This window comes from Poecilia reticulata, linkage group LG6, assembly GCF_000633615.1.
Source record: "Poecilia reticulata strain Guanapo linkage group LG6, Guppy_female_1.0+MT, whole genome shotgun sequence".
NCBI classification, from domain to species: domain Eukaryota; kingdom Metazoa; phylum Chordata; class Actinopteri; order Cyprinodontiformes; family Poeciliidae; genus Poecilia; species Poecilia reticulata.
Window position 1 is genome coordinate 30,568,993 of NC_024336.1, and position 19,106 is coordinate 30,588,098.

Sequence of the window (19,106 nt, forward strand, 5' to 3'; positions counted from 1 at the left end):
TTCAAATCCATGCTGAGAGTGGAGCTCCTTCAATCAGTGCTCCTCCGCAGCACTGATTGGCTAAGCAATGTAACGTGATCCTCTGATTGGCTAAGCAATGTAACGTGACCCTCTGCAGCAAGTGATGACAAAGCGGGGGGTCATCACTTTACACAAGTTATTTAATGAGGCTTTACCTCCGCGGCAGACGCTCCGCCGAACCCATGGGGTTCGATCGAACCCAGGTTAAGAACCACTGATATATGTATATATAGCATAGGTATTTTTTAGTTATTTATAAAGTTATTGAATTAAAATAGTAAGTCAAATAAGATACTATTTATTTATTTTACAAATTTAACTGTTTAAACTGAACCTCAGGAGTGATTAGCTACAGCGAGTTTTTATTTATACAGTCAACAAATATAAGACCAATTTTTGGATTAACTGATCAATATTTTCTCAATTGGATTTTTTTTATTTACAGAATTTAAGCCAGATGAAGTTAAGACTGTCACATATTTACAAAAAAAATCTTGATCTAAAATGCAAAATGTATTTTTTTTTTACAGTTTTGACTTATTTACTGCTCTGAATTTTTTTTTCTTTCTGGAAATTGTTTTTTTGAGTCTGTACTCCAGTTAACGATTAATCGGCTATTAAATTAGTTGACGATTATTTCAATAAACACGTCAAACCGATTAACTTTTTCAGCGCTAATCCAAAGTAAAATGATAAAGCATATACACTAACTAATTCACAGCATCCGGAGGTGTTGCAGTATTCAAATTTTCCAATATGTTGTGCTCTTGTGTGTGAAGAGTTGGAGTTGCGGCAGAAACGCGGCACCTTAGCTGGGAATGCGTTGCTTTTGACCGTGAGGGACCGCCAAGAGCCGCTGGGCAGCGGAGGCGCGACGCTGAACGCCCTGCTGGTCGCTGCTGAACATCTGAGCAGCAGAGCTGGGTACACGGTGAGTCACAGCTAGCTTAGCAAAAATCGGCCTCTTCTTCTAAGCTTATAGCTTCATTCAGAGTGTCCCAACTTTCGACTATTTAGAAAAGATGGCTAACGTTTGCCCGTGGCGTATGTTACGCGCCAGTTCGACGCTAGCTTACCGGAAATTGCCGGCTTTGTAAATAAATAGCCACAACCCACTGAAAAAAGAGAACCGCTAAGCTAGGACAAGATGGCAGTTAATGCCAATTAAACATTTGGAAGTTTGGCCACCATGTACTTTGTTCGGCTTTGTTCACTGCTCCGCTGCTATTGCTAAAACTACACAGACTACAATTCTAAAGCGCCGCAGGAAATCGACGTCACGACTTCTCCTGCTCACTGATTGGCCCAGTAGAAATTATACCAGAGAAACATATTTCATTGGAGGAAAGCCGAGACCGGGCAACAAAAAAAAGGAGGAATAAAAGAACTCAGAAATTTTGAGATTAGTCTCAGAAGTTTTCTAGAAAAAACAAGAACATTTCTGAGCTCCCAAAGTTGAAAAAGCTACTAAGAAAATTCCGAAAATGTCTTTGTTGCAGATTAATCTATGCAATTTCCATTAAAAACATGGACATTTCTGAATTTTAAAAGTAAACAAATATTATTAAAAAAACTCAGAAATCTTTAGATTAACCTCGATTAATCTTTTATCTACAATGACCCTATACGGAGTCATAGTGGCCATGTATAAAATCATATGTAAAAACATTATACTTAAGATAATGTCAAAATGTATTAGTTTAGCTTAAAATAAGCACAAAAATTCAAATATATTTAAACTACTATAAGTGTACATAAAGTTGTTCCATTTTAGCACATGAAAGTAACTAAAATACACTTTGAATTGGATTTTAATTGTATTTAAATTCAGCTAAAGTGCAAAACAAGTAGTTTCAAAATAGCACTTTTACTATACTTTCTGAAATATATGTAATATAAAGTGTATATATTTTTCACATGGGCAGGCTAGACAGGAGGTAAAAAGTTAAACTGTTTCATGTTATTGGAGCTAATCTGCCTCCTTTATTCCTTGTTTGTTTCCAGGTGGTGACCGCCGACGTCCTGGATGATGCTCACATCCTCATCCTGCACACAGTGAGTCCAGACCTGAGTTCGGTTCTGTTCTGGTGTTTTCATGCTGTAGATTTAAATTTTTTTCCTCTCCCAGGGTCGGGATTTTCCCTGGAGCTCCTGCAGCCGAGCCTTCTGTTGGCTTCCCGAAGAGAAGCCCGGGCAGAAAGTCCAGGCGCCGGTTTGTGTACTGGATGTGCTGCTGGACCGGCTCAGCTCCCAGGTCTGCTCAGTGAAACAAAAGAATCAGAAACAGACTGGTACCGCAGAGTTCTGTACCATCATTCATCCTGTCTGGCTTTCAGATCTGTCCGGGTTCTCCTCCTGGAGTCTGGGTCTGCAGCACCGACATGATCCTCTCCGTCCCGACAGACTTTGGTGAGTTTGTCTTCCACGATGCAGCAGAATCTGGTTCTGATCCGGATTAGGCCTTTCACAATAATGAATTTTGCTAAACAATAAATTGTCCCAGAAATTATCGCAATATATTGTTGTTTTGAGACCATTTTCAAGTAATATGACAGTAAAGGCATAATAATAACAACACATTCTCAAAGATCAGTAAGTTTAAATTCCAATCAACATTTATCACTGGAACTGGAAGACATTTTAAATATCCAAAATAGATAAACAAAACAACAGAAATAAAGAAAAACAATTAATCACGCAAATTAAAATTATTGTGTTTGTTTAAATTTATCATGTGACTAATTGATTTATTGCTTATTGTAACAGGCCTATGTCACAGTTTATCATTTGTTTTGATCATCACAAATCGATCGGTCTTTAATTGTCAGTTTTCTGATCGTTAAATGATTTTGTGTCCAGTTTTATCCTGGGACGGGTTCTCTGGAGTTCGGGTTTTGGCGGTACCGGGTGACGTCTCGTACGCAGCCGATCATGGAGTCTACCTGAGCGACTCGCAGGTGTGGAAACCTTCTGTGTGATTTCTCTGACTGCTGCGGTCAGCTGATGATGTCAGGGGTCGTTGTCTCCAGGGTCGGGTCCGCGACATCGTCTACAGAGGAACCAGGGAGGAGATCCAACGAGCCCTGATGCCTGATGGGAAAGTCCCGTTGGTGCGTCATCGAATGTTTTATAGATGCACCACCGCAGGCAGCAGCAGCTTAAACAAATCCTGTGAAATCCCTGCAGGTGTCAGGCCCGGTCTTCTTCTGCAGGTCCGTCTCAGAGAAACTGCTGCAGACTCACGTCAGTCCTCCTCTGGACGGCTGCACCTACCTGGGCCTGGACTCTGGAGCTCCGCCCCTCCAGGTAGCTTCCTTCATCAGATCACATCATTAACTGAAAAACCTGTCATGATTTCCTGACCTGTTGGGTGAACTGGGGTTACTCAACAAAACCCCAGTTTAGAAATTGAACAATCATACTTTGGTTACCTAGTGACATACTTTGGTTACCTAGCAACATAACTTTGGTTACCTAGCGACAACTTGTTGAGTAACTTATGCAGCAGCAGATGAAGGTTTTGCTATCATGCCTCATAATTGCATAAAAATAAAAGGAGCAAAAATTTGGATAAAACTGGATAACTTTCAACGGAAAAACTTATCATGATTTAAGCATTTCATATCAGTCAAAAACCTTAAACTGCTGCTGCGCAGTGTACTCATCAAGTTTTTGCTAGGTAACCAAAGAATAAGTGAGTTGCTAGGTAACCAAAGGGTGAGTGAGTAGTTAATGCCACCACCTTGCTTAGCAAAATGGTAATAGTTTCAACCAATACTAATAATCTATTATTCAATGATGTTCAGCTGATTAAATTAAAGCTTGAATGTTAACAGATTTAGTTGTTTGAACACAACTTTCCATCTCTGTCCACAGATCTCCCTCTTCTTGGACTTGTTGAAGTGTCTCTGCTCAGATCTGACCCAGGATCAGTTTGTGAATGAGGGGAGAGCAGGATGCAGTTCCACAGACGGTCCCCAGGGGGCGACAGTGAGGGCGGGCAGGACGGAGCTGTGGAGGATCCTGAGAGGGGCTCCACTCTCACTGGGTCAGCATCAGACGTTGCTTAAATCTGCTGGTAGGTGGTCTGAGTTTAAACATATCCTGTTTGTTGTTCTCACAGTGTACGTCCCCGGCGGTCGCTACGACTACCTGACTCTGTCCGGGAAGCAGCATGTCGAACGTCTGACCTCTGATTGGTCGGTTGGAAACACTCTGTCGCACATTCAGGTGGCACGCCTCACTCTTCTTCATCAACGTCATCCATAATTAAAACTGAATTGAAAGCAGGTCTAGATCATACAAAAAGGGCCAACAACTGCTCCCTGTGGGACACCAGCAGAGTTTAAACGCCTCAGAAGAAGAAATGATTTGTTGAATTTTAGCAAAATCACTAATAATTCATATTGATCATGATGGCGGCTAATAGCTTTAACCTGCTTTAATCCGTCCAGAATGAGAAACTGCTCAGTGAAGGAGCTCGGATCATCAACAGCGTTCTGGATGGAGACGTTGCCGTGGCAACCCGAGCAGTGGTGCAACACTGCCACCTACAGGTCAGAGAAAGTCTTAACTCAGTCTTTTCAAGGAAACACTGGGTGGAAATACAATTTGAGGTGGAAAAACTGGACAAAAAATGTAATAATTATCTCACAAAAGTGAGAAGTATGGACTCAAAGTCAGAAGTTTTTTTGTAGATCTGTAAAGAGCAAGCAGAGATCTTTGATCTTACCATTTCTCACAACTTTATTCAAACTTTACTCTCGTGTGAAGATACCTATAATATTTTAAATCTTTGAATGATATGCTGCTATTGTAGTTTTGAAATTTGCAAGATAAAAACAACAATAAGAGGCAAGATCCAAGATATTAAAGGTGATCTTGAACAGGTTTGGATAGGTCTATGGCTCCATGTGAAGCAAATTCTGTCTACATCATAACTGACATTTACATCCTAAGTGATGTTGAAATTATTTTTATATCAAAACGCAGTAAATTAAAAAGTAAATCAGTGAATCTGAATGTGAAACTAATTCATCTGAATACCGCAGGTTTGTATTGTGGTTCATATTCTGTCCTCTGGCGTCCCTCAGGGTCCTCTGGACGTCCCGTCTGGTTGTTTGCTCTCAGGTGTAGACGTCTCGGCGTCAACGTGCCTCAGGCGGCTCGCGCTCAGCAGTGACATCATCATCCAGGGACATCGGATTGAGCTGGGGGAGCTGAAGCTAAACGTGTACACGGTGACCGGCGCTCACGACGACCTGCAGGTAAAAACGCAGCAGGTCTGCTTCATCTGAAGCCCTCAGGTGGGTCTCATGGTTGTCATGGAGACACGGCGATGCTGAGGGAAGCAGAACGTGGCTTAGTTTTTTTATAAACTTAAGACGAATCAAAGTAAACTCTTTTTTTCAGAAGCCCAGGGGATATCAAGTCGATATTCATGTCCATATTCATAATGAATGTTCTTAAAGGGCCGGTTGTGCCAGAATATATTGATTAAACACATTAACAAACTGCTGAATAAATATCTGTCTCTGAATTTGATAAGCACTTCTTTAAATTAAATAATGTTGAACATCATTTCACATCCCTCCAGATTTCATGATTTTGTTGAGCTAATTTAGAAATATTTACATGATATTTGCACTTTTTAAACCCTCAACTGTTATAATGAAGGTTCCAGATAGATAGATAGATAGATAGATAGATAGATAGATAGATAGATCATGTGCTTTAAATGACCACAGTCTTCCTCCTCCATCTTCTTCTCCTCCTCCCTTCAGGTTCCCTTTAATGGCAGCGGCGCCTCCTTCCTCAACCAGACCTGGACTGCTTTCTTCAGCTCCTCAGGAATACAGTCAGATCCAAACCTTTCCACTGATCATTTTTTATGTCTTTTTCTTTATAAACATCAGATTATCCCTGCATGTTGTTTTCTCCTCCTCAGGCCGGAGGAGCTGTGGATGAAAGGAGAACAGTGCTCCCTCCTGGAGGCTCGGCTTTTCCCGGTCCTCCACCCCAGAGGGGGCACTGTGGGCCTTGAGGGAGGAGTGGGCTGGCTGCTGGGGGGTCCAGGCTGCCTGCAGAGGTGGAGGGAGGCGTGGAGAGTCTCTCTGAGGGAGGTGCTGTCACTCACCCACCAGGAGGCGGAGCTCCAGTGGAGGGAGGAGCTGCTGTTCCTGGCGGGGAGGAGGAGAACCGCCGACGCCCTGCAGAGTCGCACCGACGTCTGTCTGCTGCCGTGCTTCAGGGCGGCAGTGCAGGGAGGGCAGCAGGGGGCGCTACTGGAGACTCTGGACAGCAGTGAGTTGCAAGCTGGTTTTCATGACACGAGGCAGTCTGCCATTTTGTTTTCACACCTGATAGTTCGGCAGATTTGGTTCCATTTGGGACCAAAAGTGCAACATTTGTTACGTTTTCAGCTGCTGCAGTTCTCCTTCACACTGTCAAACAATCCAAATCTCAGAGAAAAACGTTCCCCTCTGTTGAGGTTCTTTCACCTCTGGATTTGCTTAATTGGCGACTACATGAAAGCCCACTGGTCATCAGATGTTTAAATGGGCTTTACTGAAGAACTGCAGTTTACAGCAGTGTATAATGAAGCAGTTTCTGAAAATACAGAAATAAGAAATAAAGTTCTGACTTACTATTGTGATAAAGTAAATATAAAAATTAATAGAAGCGAGTAAATAGACCAACATTAATTTCCTCTATCAAAAGTGCTGTTTAAATCTGAACAATGCAGGATATACCTGGAATCAATCTGGCTCTGTCTGCTCAAAGCTCAAGCAGTAAGAGCTAACAAGCTTAGTATTTTTAACTAGTTTTTTTAACTTAGTATTTTAAAGTAGAAAAAAATACTAAGCTTAGTATTTTTAAGTAGTAAGCTAGTTAACGTTAAGTACTAGACTAGTTTTAATACTAACTCACAACCATATTAACAATAAAAACACATAAAAAAATTACAGAAGTAGCAGCTAAGCGATGCAGTCAGAAGCGGTAACTACCATCCACCTATTTATGTCACATGACTGATGTCTACTCATGTCATCAATGACTTCTGCATCGCTCTAAACAGTAAACAGAAAACAGATCATCTGATGGCAGCCTTATTAATTCACCACTAGCTGAAATGTTATTGCACTAATCAAACCGTTTTTTAAATGGTTTTATGTCAGAAGAGGATCAAGAAGTGAATAAAATGTTGTTTTTTAGTTGCTGCTGGAAGCGTGGAGTCGGGGGCGGAGCCAGGAGCACAGGTGGGCGTGGCTGCCCGCTGTCTCTCTTGCATCGCCGACGTTCTGGTGTGCATGGCGGAGGGTAAAGGGGGCCTGAGGAGCGGTCCAGCTGCTAACGAGGCCTGGAGCTCCGCCTACTTCCTGTTGGAGGAGGGAAACTTGAGGGGAGGAGTTTATGCCCTTGCTGCACAGCGACAGCTCTGGCTGAGCAGGTTGGCGTCTCGCTGTCTGTTTCCACTGCTTGTTGAATGCGTAGTGACCTGCTTTACTGCCCCCTGCAGGCCAGACCTGCTCGTACGGGCGGCTCGGCACTACGAGGGCGCCGGCCAGGTGCTGCTGCGGCAGGCTGTGATGTCATCCCAGAGGTTCATCTCCATTGGACAGGGGGAGTCCCCGCCTATTGGGGAGTGGCAGGAAGTAGAGTGTCCAGCCAGACTGGACCTGGCAGGTGAGGAGCAGGTGTAATTTTTCTGTTAAAGGTGACCTGTTATGTTCCCTTGAACAGGTTGGATAGGTTTCTATACAAAACATTCATGACAGTTTTGGAAATTGTTCTTAGATTCAGAGATTTTAGTCCTGCTTATTTTGAGCTTCTTTCAAAATGATCTGTTTTAGGGCCTCCGTCACTTTAAATGCAAATAAGTTGCTGCTGACAGGGCTGCACAGTGGCGCAGTTGGTAGAGCTGTTGCCTTGCAGCAAGAAGGTTCTGGGTTCGATTCCCGGCCTGGGGTCTTTCTGCATGGAGTTTGCATGTTCTCCCTGTGTGTGCGTGGGTTTTCTCCGGGTACTCCAGTTTCCTCCCACAGTCCAAAAACATGACTGTCAGGTTAATTGGCCTCTCCAAATTGCCCCTAGGTGTGAGTGTGTGTGTGCATGGTTGTGTGTCCTGTGTGTCTCTGTGTTGCCCTGCGACAGACTGGCGACCTGTCCAGGGTGTACCCTGCCTCTCGCCCGAAACGTTGGCTGGAGATGGGCACCAGCAACCCTCCCGACCCCACTGGGGGAAAAAGGGTGCAAGAAAATGGATGGATGGATGGATGAAGTTGCTGCTGACCGTTGACTGTGACTCAACAATCAGGAGGTTTTTGAAATGACTACTTTTCCAGATGCCTAAAAACAACTTGTTGCTAAAAGACAGCTGGGTTTTTTTTTTAACATGCTAGATGTGAAATTTGCATAATAGGTTGCCTTTAAATCACACGTTGTGGAAACCATTTTCAGCTTTTGAGCTCCAGTGTTTGTGTTTCAGGGGGCTGGAGCGACACGCCACCGATCGCCTTCGAGCACGGCGGATCGGTGACGAACGTCGCCGTGAAGGTCGACGGGAAACGTCCAATCGGAGCCAGAGCCCGTCGCATTGTGAAACCCCACCTCCTATTGGTCAGCTGCAGTGGTAGGCGGGGCAGCGGGGCGTCCACAGAGATAGTGTGTGAGAGCCTGGATGACCTGAGGGACTACAACCAGCCTCACGCTCCAGGTACAACACCATCAGGGATCCTGAAGAATGAAATTTAAGATCAACAGAAATCTACAAAGGAAAATGTCGTATTTTATATAGTAGTAGTGCTAAACCTTTTTGTACTGAATGAATGTAGCATTGAGCTAACTTGCAATAAATATACACTTGTCATAGGAGCAAAATGCTAGCTAGTTAGCTACAGTTTCACAAAAATTTACTATAATACTTTGACACATTTTTATTTAGGTAAAGGTAAAAAGGAATAACTCAAGTAAGAGTAAAAACGTATTTGATAAAACCTCTACTAAAGTACTGAGCAACCATTTAATATTTAAAAATTACATCATGAGATGGACCAAAACAAAGTTATGTGTTTAAATTTTGGTATTTTAAATATAAATAACATAATTACAAAATAACAAGCTCAGGGAAAAGCCAAAAAAAAAAAAGCTCCAAATCAGTTTCTTTCAACAAAAAAAACTTATGAAACTTTAACAAAACCTAGAGGTGTTCTGTGTCTGGTGAATTTTTGGTTTAATGCATGTTTGTTTTTCATTCAGTTGATACGTCATGATAAAATGACTCAAGTAAAAGTAAAAAGTTCAGCGTAGTAAAAAATACTCTCAAAGCTAAATTTTTTTCCAAAAAAATGACTCAAGTAAATGTAACTAGTTATTACTCAACTCTGCTAGCAAGCAGAATATGTTAGCAGCTAGTTAGCGGTAGCCTCAACTACCTAGTGCCAGTTGGCCTGACAGAAAAATCCCATGAGAAGAACAAACTACGGTACATAAAATATACGAGAGAAACTGGTGTTCTTAAAATTTAAGACCTTTGATTAACATATTTATGGCCAACTTAAATTTTTTTCTAACAAATTTAAGACTCCTTAATGCCACTGAATACTCACTGTTGGTGTGTTTGTGCTGCAGGAGCTCTGCTGAAGGCAGTCTGTGTGTGCAGTGGTCTGGTGTCTCTGTCCTCCCAGCATCCTCTGGGGCAGCAGCTGATGCAGAGCTGGGGTGGTGGAGTGGAGCTGCACAGCTGGTCAGAGCTGCCCACCGGATCCGGTCTGGGTGAGCAATGCTAAAATGCTAGAACGCAGCTGCCGCATAAAACCTGAGGTGACCAGTTATGCTTCCTTGGACAGGTTAGGTTAGGTCCGTAGTCTATACGAAACATTTTTATTGCGTTTTTAATGTAATGAAAATGTTTTAATTCTGCCTATTTTGAGCTCTTTTCAGAATGAGCCGTTTTAGGGCCTCTGTCACTTTAAATCCAAATAAGCTGCTGCTGGCCCCGCCCCTCAACTCAATTTTTACATTCGCAAAATGGCGGCAAACAGATGCGTAATTATATAACTGTACATCTTTGAAAAGCAGAAGTGAAGCCTAAAGTACAAACGACAAGAATGAAACAAGTGGTTCCTGGATCATAAGTCATCATCAAAACACTCGCCTTTTCCAGCAGCCATTGTAAAACCAGCTGACCAAATGTGCTGGAGTTCAGATTGGATTGCTACAGGTAACAGGTTGGGCTGGGGTTGCTAGGTAACAGGTTGGGCTGGGGTTGCTGGTAACAGCCCAGTGCCCCTTGAATGTGACTTAATAGCAGAAGGTTTTTTAATTCATGTTCAGTTAAAATTCAAATATACTTTATTGATCCCAAAGAGAAATTAAATGTAGCTGTAATTGATATTAATTCAAAAGTTAGTTATTGCAGATAATGATGGCTGTGGGAAAGAAAGATCTCCTGTAGCAGTCTGTATTACAGTGAATTTGAAGAAGCCTCTGACTAAAGACTGTGGTTTTAGAAAAACATGAAATGAAACTGCTAATTGTTCAGACGCCAACAAACTTTAATTCTTACCAAAAAATGGCTGTTCATTTAGTTGTTTTTAGTTTTTAAATGCTTGGTCTGTTTTTAGAAGCAGTTGAGACCCGAATGGAAGCACAAAAATACCCAAAATGTGAATTTATCATAATAGGTCCCCTATAATGCTTTGGTAAATCTGCAGGTGATGAAATAGCGTCAATTCCTGCAGGTACCAGCAGCATCCTGGCGGGGTCGCTGTTGGCAGCGGTCTACAGGTGTACAGGCCGGACATACGACACCGACTCCCTGATCCATGCGGTCCTGTACCTGGAGCAGATTCTCACCACAGGTCCCTGTCTCCCTCCACTCTGATCTCCTTCCTCTTCCTCTGCATCTCCCTAATCACTTCCTGCTGCTCCACCAGGTGGCGGCTGGCAGGACCAGGTGGGCGGTCTGGTGGGCGGAGTCAAGGTGGGTCGCTCCAGAGCGTCTCTGCCCCTCCAGGTGGAGGTGGAGCGTCTGAGTCCTCCGCAGGAGTTCCTGGTGTCTCTGGAGCAGCACCTCCTGCTGGTTTACACCGGAAAGACGCGTCTGGCTCGAAACCTGCTGCAGGTCAGCGACTGCGCTCAAAGATCCCACTATGAGAAGATGCTTCACTCCTCTCACTTTTAACTTTGAGAAAACATCATTAGTAATGTATAAAGTCTGGATGAGAGCTGCTGTGTGCGTTTGTTTCGTCTGGGAAAATGTTTAACTTCCCTTTAATAGTTTTGAGACTCAACTGAAAAATGTTATTGAGTTAAAGCTGCAATATGTAACTTTTATTTAAAAAATTGTTTTTTTAAGTATTTGTTAAAACTGTGATTGTCATTGCAGATAAGACAGATAAATAACTGAAAAGATTGATCTTTTCCCTAAGCTGCTATTTCTGTCTGAAGAAATTCACTGCTCCTGGCCGAAAACAACCAATCAGAGCCAGGAGGAGGGTCTTACTGCCGTCAGTCATCCTCGTGTACTCGCTGCTAAATGCCATGCTAACTAGCCTTAGCATTCACAACAGGCTATGCTGACAAAGAGAGCAAGTGGGAAGAAGAGCAAATGGGCATGATTGACAGCGTTAAGACCCGCCTCCTGGCTCTGATTGGTTGTTTCTAGCTAGCCCTGGGAGAATCCAGAGGAGATTATCTTGACAGTTTCAACAAATATATAAAAATATATTTCCTATAAAAGATACATACTTCAATGGCTTTAATGGCAGGGCCTGTAATTACTTAATAACTTTTTAATCATATAATGACAAAATAAGCAATATTTCAATTCAAAAGCCGTCATATAGCTGCATATAGCTGCAGCTTTACGGCAGACTGGACTGTTTGGGTCCAGTCTGCTTCAAAGTGCCGCTCGCTCTGTGTGTTTGTTTTGTACAGGATGTGGTTCGCAGCTGGTACAGCCGTCTTCCGGCGATGGTGGAGAACGCTCAGCAGCTGGTGTCCAACTCTGAGGAATGCGCCAAGTCCTGTTCAGAAGGTGAATTTCAGGAAATATGTAGTCAAGAACACATTCATCTCAATCAATCAGTCAGTCAATCAATCAAGTGTGTTTGTATGAACTTGATTGGTTCTGAAGTAAACCACAGTCAACAATTGAAGCATTAAATTTTTTTGTTGCTAAATATCAGATTATTGATTAATGTTTCATTGATTATGATTCAAAAGCAAGTCTGAACAGGTGGGGTTTTTAGTCTAATTTAAAGGAACTCTGTGTTTTGGTTGTTTTGCAGTTTTCTGGAAGTTTGTTCCAGATTTGTGGTGCATAGAAGCTGAATGCTGATTCTCCCTGTTTGGTCTTGGTTCTGGATGCAGAGCAGACCAGAACCAGAACCTGAGGGGTCTGGAAGGTTGCTATGACAACAGCAGATCTTTAATGTATTGTGGTGCTGATCCATTCAGTGATTTATAATCTAAATCACTGTTTATAAATCATAAAGTCTGTTCTCTGAGCTACAGGGAGCCAGAGGAAGGACTGTAGAACTGGGTGATGTAATCTAACTTCCTGGTTTTAGTCAGAACTCCAGCAGCAGCGTCTGGATCTGATTGGTTTTTTTAGGCAGACTTGTGAAGATGCTGTTGCTGTAATCAGTGCGATTAAAGATAAACGCATGGATGAGTTCCTCTAGATCTCAATGGGACATAAGTCCTTTAATCCTGGAGATGTTCTTCAGGTGATAGAAGGCCGACTTTGTTACTGTCTTTATGTGGCTCTGAAGGTCCAGGCCAGATCGATCCTCTTTATGTCCAAAGACAATAAACTAAACCAAGCCATTAAATGACTCAGCCTGGTTGGAAATGCTTCCCTCCCAGGTTCTCTGTCCCGTTTGGGTCGGTGTTTGGACCAATCCTGGCAGCAGAAGAAGCTGATGGCTCCAGGATGCGAGCCGGCCTCCGTCAGAACCATGATGGAGGCTCTGAGGCCGCTGGTTCTGGGTCAGAGCCTGGCAGGAGCCGGAGGCGGTGGCTTCCTGTACCTGCTGACCCGGGAGCCCCGACAGCAGGAGGCGGTTCTGAAGACCCTCAGGAACACGCCGGTGAGACGTCTGCAGACACACAACAGTCTGAAAATAAAGGCCATACAAGCAAAGGTCACACACTTCGGACCGCCTTTAGCTTTGATTGTTTCAACACGCTTCTGCAATTTAACAGAAAATATCACCAACATCAACAGACAAATATTTTATCATCCCCCATGAATGAAGGACGAGGCTTTACTGATGGAAATTAACCTTCAGTTTCACCGCTGGAGCTGAATGTACACACACACACACACACACAGTAACGTTCACAACTTAAAAATAACATTTACAACCAAAATATATTGGCTTGTTTTTGCACACAATAAAACAAATGCACCATTTTTACTTCTCAATATTACAAAATAAACCTTGTGCCTCTATCAAGGGGGGATGCTAAGATACATTTTAACTCCGTTACAACTTGAACTCCATTTGATACAAAAGTGCAAGCTGTCCTATCAAAATAAAAGTCCAYCCACCCATCCATCCATTTTCTTCCGCTTATCCGGGGTCGGGTCGCGGGGGCAGCAGCTTCAGAAGGGAGGCCCAGACTTCCCTCTCCCCAGCCACTTCTTCCAGCTCCTCCGGGGGAATCCCAAGGCGTTCCCAGGCCAGCCGAGAGACATAGTCCCTCCATAGTCCAAAATAAAAGTGTCAAACCAAAAAACGGAAGTTAACCATTGGTTATACCAGTGAATCAAAGTAAAGGCAATAAGCGCTAAAAGGTGATACAAATTAACTTAATCTGGAGTTATTAAATGTAAACTGTGCTGGTCAATGTTCCATTATGGTTCAAAAACAAGTGGCATTTTAGCCTTCATTTAAAGGCACTCGGTGTTTCAGCAGCTGTGCAGTTTTCTGGAAGTTTTTCCAGATTGGTGTTGTGTAGAAGCTGAAGTATGATATTGTGGTGCTAAGATAATAAATGACGATTTAGTTCTTTAGGAACTTTAGGCTGTGATTGCCTCTCCTAAAAAACAAAATCCCTGTTTGTAAAACACCTTAAAACCTCTGAGATTTGCCTCTAAACTGCTTTTAAATCACTAATGCTCAGACGAAATGAGTCCATCTCCTCATTTATGTGTTTCAGGGTTTGGGAGATTTCAGCGTTCACTCAGTGGAGCTGGACATGGAGGGAATCGCCATCCGGCCGCCGGCCGTCACACAACCGGCAGAAAAATGAAGATTTTTCACTCGATCTGGCGTCACTTAAAGTAATGAGTCTTATTTTTGATTTTACTCCGACTCTGTACAGTCTGTCATGGATGGTAGTTTTGTTGGAGTTGATACAATCATATTGATTGTTCTCACCTGTTGAAACTAACTGAACATTAGCATTTTATTACATAAATAACATTTTTTGGCATATTTTAAAGATCTGTTTGCTCCAAATGATTGAATAAGTACCAATTTAACCAGTTTTCGCTTTTTATACATTTACTTTAGTACCTTTAAAAGGAAAGCATAAAATTTGGGTTGTTTTCTCATATTATTCTGTTTTCTCAGGATTTCTGCTCCTAATAAAGGAAAATTAAACAATGTTTAATGTTGGTTTCATATTTGTAAGTTACACCAAATCCTAAACATAATTTTGCTGAAACTGAGCTTCAAACCATGACCAGACCTCCGTCATCGTCATCAGAAAATAAATTACAACGTCTGTGTCTTTAGTGAACAATTAAAAGATTCCCAAAAGGATAATTTAAATTCCAGGGTCAGGAATTTGCTTTTTTCTTTATTATTCAGAGATATCACAATTTATCTTCCACATAAATCATAAAAAAGCAACCAAAGTTTAAAACAAGACTATCAGAAAAGACTCTGGATGACAGTAAGGAAAATGCAGGACAAGAAATACAAGGGAAATGTTTACCAAAGAAATACATTAAAGATCAAAAAGGAATATTTACTGAAGTCTATCAGGTGGAAAACACCAAAAATCTGAATAAAACAACTTCCTGTCGATTTGTGAAGCAACTTTATAACCTAAATCGTTGGTTGATACACTCAGCAGATAGAGGTACTAAATGGATTGAAAAAGGAAAACGGGAGACATTTTGTATTTTTTAAGTAGTCTGTGAATAAAAAGGTTTTTGGGAATGTGTGCATCCGCCCCTCTCCTGATGCAGTGAAATGAGTTTGGAGTCCATCTGAAGATGGTTTCCGTCGCTGATCAGAGACGATCTCCGTCTGAAAATCAGTTTTTACTCAAATATCAAACTTCTCCTCACAGACGATGTGTCCGTTCTCCTCGTAATCCTCCCGCATCACCACCATCTCGTCGTAGTCCGGACTGTGAGCCAGCAGCTTCCCTCCTTCCCAGGAATAACAGACGGGACTGGAGAACAGGAACACAGGCACAGACGTTGGATCAGAATCAAAGACGCTCAGCAGCTGGTTCCTCTGCTACATGATTCACACTCTTGAGTTCCTCCACTTTTTTTCCACTTCAACCCCAATTCCAACCTCAATTCCAACTTCAACCCCAATCCAACCCACTTTAACCCCAATCCAACCCCAAACCAACCCCGATCCTACCCTACTTTCTGTTTTGACCTTTGCACCTGGACCTTATTTGTTAGTGTTTTAACGGCAGCTCAGCGTTATAAGCATCGTTCACTTCGGACCTTCTGGAAAACTCTGAGGCTCTTACTTTTCAGGCAGGAACACGTTCACAGGTAGGTGGGCGGGGACCAGGGACCGAAGCTCCGCCTCCAAACGCTCTCTAAAACCAGGAAACAGCAAGTTTCCTCCGGTCAGGACGATGTTCTTGTAGAAGTGGGGGTGCATTTCTAACAAACAAAATCAATCAATCAATCACGTTTATCTATACAGCACATTTCAGCAACACGGCAGTTAAAAATGCTTTACGTCATAAACATCATCTAGTCAACATTTTTAAAATAATCAATAAAGGTAACACATATTGGTCAGCGTTCCAGTAATTATGTTTCAAAATCAACTCTAACCAGGTGAGATTTATATCTAGATTTAAAGGAACTCAGTCTTTCGGCTGTTTTGCCGTTTTCTGGAAGTTTGTTCCAGATTTGTGGTGCATAGAAGCTGAACGCTGCTTCTCTAGATCTGTGGTGTCCAAACGTTTTGTGAAATAGGTCAGAATTCCAAAGTGGAAAGTATTCAGTGGTCATCTTGTTTTTCCAACTTAAAACATGAAATAATGTAGTGAATTTTGCTCTATTTTTTAATAAAATAAAGTGCTTTTTTTGTTTGTTTTAATAAAAAGTGGAACATTTTCTAATTTTTTTTCACTTTTTTAGTCTAGAAAATCTTTTAGTCTATTTTCCAGCTTCAAAAATGACAACTTTCTTAAAAAAAACTCCTTCTATAAACCAGAATTAATAATGGACGCGCTCTGGTTTTTTCAATAAGTCGCTGGATGTTTATAACTCTGCTTAATATGAAACTAAAATTAAAAGAAAAATACTTTCCACACTTTCCATTAAAGGAAGTATTTTACCTCAGTTTAGTTTTGTCTGCTCTCTAGGGATTTGTTTTGTTTGTGGGTTAAAATCTACTAAAATTTTATTGATATACTTTGTACCATATTTTTTAATATATTGCTAATAATCAATAAAAAATATATTTGACATTTAAATTTGTCACTGAAATTATAAAAAATGACAAAAGAAAGGACCAAATTTGTAAGATTCTTGAACTGCAGTTGGGGGCCACACCAAATTGCTCCAAGGACCACAAATGGCCCCCTGGCCACACTTTGGACACTACTGCTCTAGATCTGTAATCTTTTAATCCTGGAAATGTTCTTCAGGTGATAAAAAGCTGACTTTGTAACTGTCTTTATGTGACTCTGAAGGTTCAGAGACACGTTCATGTTAAAGTTTTAACTGGATTTTAATTTACTTTCAGATCCGACATTAAATTTGAACCACAAACCTTCTGGCAGCGACTGGACCGAGTCAGCGATGGCCTCCGGGATTCCCATCTCCTGGATGCCGATGTCCGACGGATGGAAGAGCATCTCCGGGACCGCGAACCGCTCGTTGGCCAGCCGCAGCGTCTGCTCGCCTGTCTTGTACTTTCCGCTGAAGACCATTTCCTCTCGTGGCTGCAGGGCGGAGAAAACGTGGAATCAGACCTGAACTGCTCTCACAGAAACATCAGAACTCCCCACAGAGCGAAAAGAACCAAAACCAACTGGTTTAAAGGAAACTAAGGCCCAAACATTTTGTTTCTGCTATCACAATAAATTAGAAATGTAACATTTTTTCTACATTTTGTATCAGGAAGTAGAGAAATGTAATCCTAAATTTTTAGATCAGCTCAAAAAAGACAAAATTGTGGCAGTTTGCTGGCCTGAATCTGGACAGAAAGGTATGGAGCTAAATTCGGACCATAAAGTTAGCTTTTTTTTCTTTTTTTTTTAAATTGAAAAATAAGTGTGAAATTGAAAAAAAAAAGTTCAAAACTACATTTCAGATACAAAGTTTTCGTCAGTTTTTAATATTTTTTCTGCTTTCTGTGAGGACGGGGCTTCATGACTGAAAAATATTTCCAGCTGTTGCATTCAGGAGCCGTAGGAACTGAAAATGTCTTTACAATATTATTGATATCCTGTTTATGTGATTGGTTTTGAAAATTAAATTTAATAAAACCTGAATCAAAAAAATATTTTAGAATCTTTTTTTTCCAATTTAAAATCGTACTCTTTTTAGTTTCGAAATTTGAAACTGAAATTTCAAATTTCATTAAATTTGAAAATTTCAGTATCAAATTTATTTAAGTCATTTTTTTGTTTCCAGTTTTTTGGCACCAAGCTTTCTAAATTCAGATATGAAACCATTTGTCTGACAACTGAAGCTTGGTTACAACTGGTTCACCCACAAAGCAAAAAATCTACAACAAAATGACTGTGAAAATAATAAAGTGAAAAAATTTATTCTTATAAAATATTAGAATATTTCTGGCAATCAGTCTCACCTTACAAAAACCTTTTTTGATGGCGCTGAAATCTGGAAGAACATAATCCCTCATTACAGTGTTTTCTTCCCCTTTCATCCTGAAAAACAACAACAGAAAGTGAGATGGATCGCGACATTAAGGGTTTGGTTCCAGTAAAATATGGAGCAACATCGGTGTTCCTCACTGTGCCATCTCCATGTCCTTGTAGAACTGCTGAGAGACATAGCAAACATCTTCCTTCACCTGGTTGATCACATACGTTTCATCCATCACGTGTAACTGACTGCAAAATTAAGAGAACACACATGACTATGGAGCTAACTGGGGCCGAAAAGTTAATTCATGGCCCAAATTTAGCTCCACAGTATTGAGCTAACTTTAGCTCAATACTATGGAGCTAAATTTGAGTAATAAAGTTTGTTCAAAAAATTTTTCTTTTTTAAACTGGAACAAAATGATATGAAACTGAAAAAATTGTTTGGAACTTAAAAAAAATTGACACAAAAAAAATCCAAACTTTTTTTTTCTCCCTTTTTTATTATTCAGTTTGACTGATCACATAACTGTATAATGCTGATTATATTTTAAAGACATATTCAGCTTCTATGGTTCCTGAATGCAACATCTGGGAATATTTTGTCGTGTTATGATTCCACAGTAATTTTATCACTCCACACCAAAACACAGCCACAAGTTTAAAACTGAAAACAACTCTTGAATCTGAAAAGTAGTTTTGAAGTTTTTTTTGTTTCAAAAATTTTCAGTTTAAAAAGAAAATAAAAGAATTTAACAAAGTTTACGGCACCAATTTGACTCCATACATTTTCAAATAGAATTCAATTTTTTACAGTTTAATTTTTGTCAGTTTCAAATATTTCTTTTCAATTTCATATCTTTTTATTTTAACCAACTTTATGGTGTCAGTTTAGCTCCATACTTTGTTATTGCGCGTTGTCATTTTTCAAAACTAATTCCACGGTAGTTTTGAACCTTTTTTCAGTGTTTGTATGTAAAAATAACTTTTCAGTTCAAATCCTTTTTTTTTTAGAGTTTTGATTTTTT

At 40.9% G+C, this 19,106-nt stretch overlaps 2 protein-coding genes across 5 annotated transcripts in view; one reads left to right on the top strand and one right to left on the bottom strand.

The window, feature by feature from the left end:
• Positions 1-17,081, top strand: part of fcsk (fucose kinase) — an 18,218-nt gene extending 1,137 nt beyond the window's left edge. The window contains exons 2-23 of one of the 4 annotated variants that reach the window (XM_008412619.2): positions 801-952; positions 2,026-2,076; positions 2,150-2,275; positions 2,358-2,430; positions 2,881-2,978; positions 3,051-3,131; positions 3,208-3,327; positions 3,898-4,069; positions 4,145-4,251; positions 4,476-4,577; positions 5,115-5,288; positions 5,805-6,324; positions 7,237-7,471; positions 7,541-7,707; positions 8,510-8,737; positions 9,652-9,795; positions 10,764-10,883; positions 10,959-11,146; positions 11,962-12,061; positions 12,895-13,118; positions 14,194-14,317; positions 16,992-17,081. In XM_008412619.2, coding sequence (XP_008410841.1) covers positions 801-952; positions 2,026-2,076; positions 2,150-2,275; positions 2,358-2,430; positions 2,881-2,978; positions 3,051-3,131; positions 3,208-3,327; positions 3,898-4,069; positions 4,145-4,251; positions 4,476-4,577; positions 5,115-5,288; positions 5,805-6,324; positions 7,237-7,471; positions 7,541-7,707; positions 8,510-8,737; positions 9,652-9,795; positions 10,764-10,883; positions 10,959-11,146; positions 11,962-12,061; positions 12,895-13,118; positions 14,194-14,286 — 3,275 coding nt within the window. In that variant the 3' untranslated portion in view covers positions 14,287-14,317; positions 16,992-17,081. Of the gene's footprint in view, positions 1-800; positions 953-2,025; positions 2,077-2,149; positions 2,276-2,357; positions 2,431-2,880; positions 2,979-3,050; positions 3,132-3,207; positions 3,328-3,897; positions 4,070-4,144; positions 4,252-4,475; positions 4,578-5,114; positions 5,289-5,804; positions 6,325-7,236; positions 7,708-8,509; positions 8,738-9,651; positions 9,796-10,763; positions 10,884-10,958; positions 11,147-11,961; positions 12,062-12,894; positions 13,119-14,193; positions 14,645-16,991 lie in introns of those variants that run through there. The other 3 variants (XM_008412621.2, XM_008412618.2, XM_008412620.2) reach the window with 3 other exon arrangements.
• The window catches only part of actr6 (actin related protein 6), a 6,510-nt gene continuing 2,205 nt past the window's right edge, over positions 14,802-19,106 (bottom strand). The window contains exons 7-11 of the mRNA XM_008412617.2: positions 18,229-18,327; positions 18,063-18,141; positions 17,019-17,190; positions 15,757-15,895; positions 14,802-15,441 (exon numbers count right to left, since the gene is read on the bottom strand). Of these exons, the coding sequence (XP_008410839.1) occupies positions 15,312-15,441; positions 15,757-15,895; positions 17,019-17,190; positions 18,063-18,141; positions 18,229-18,327 (619 nt within the window). The 3' untranslated portion in view covers positions 14,802-15,311. The remainder of the gene's footprint in view (positions 15,442-15,756; positions 15,896-17,018; positions 17,191-18,062; positions 18,142-18,228; positions 18,328-19,106) is intronic.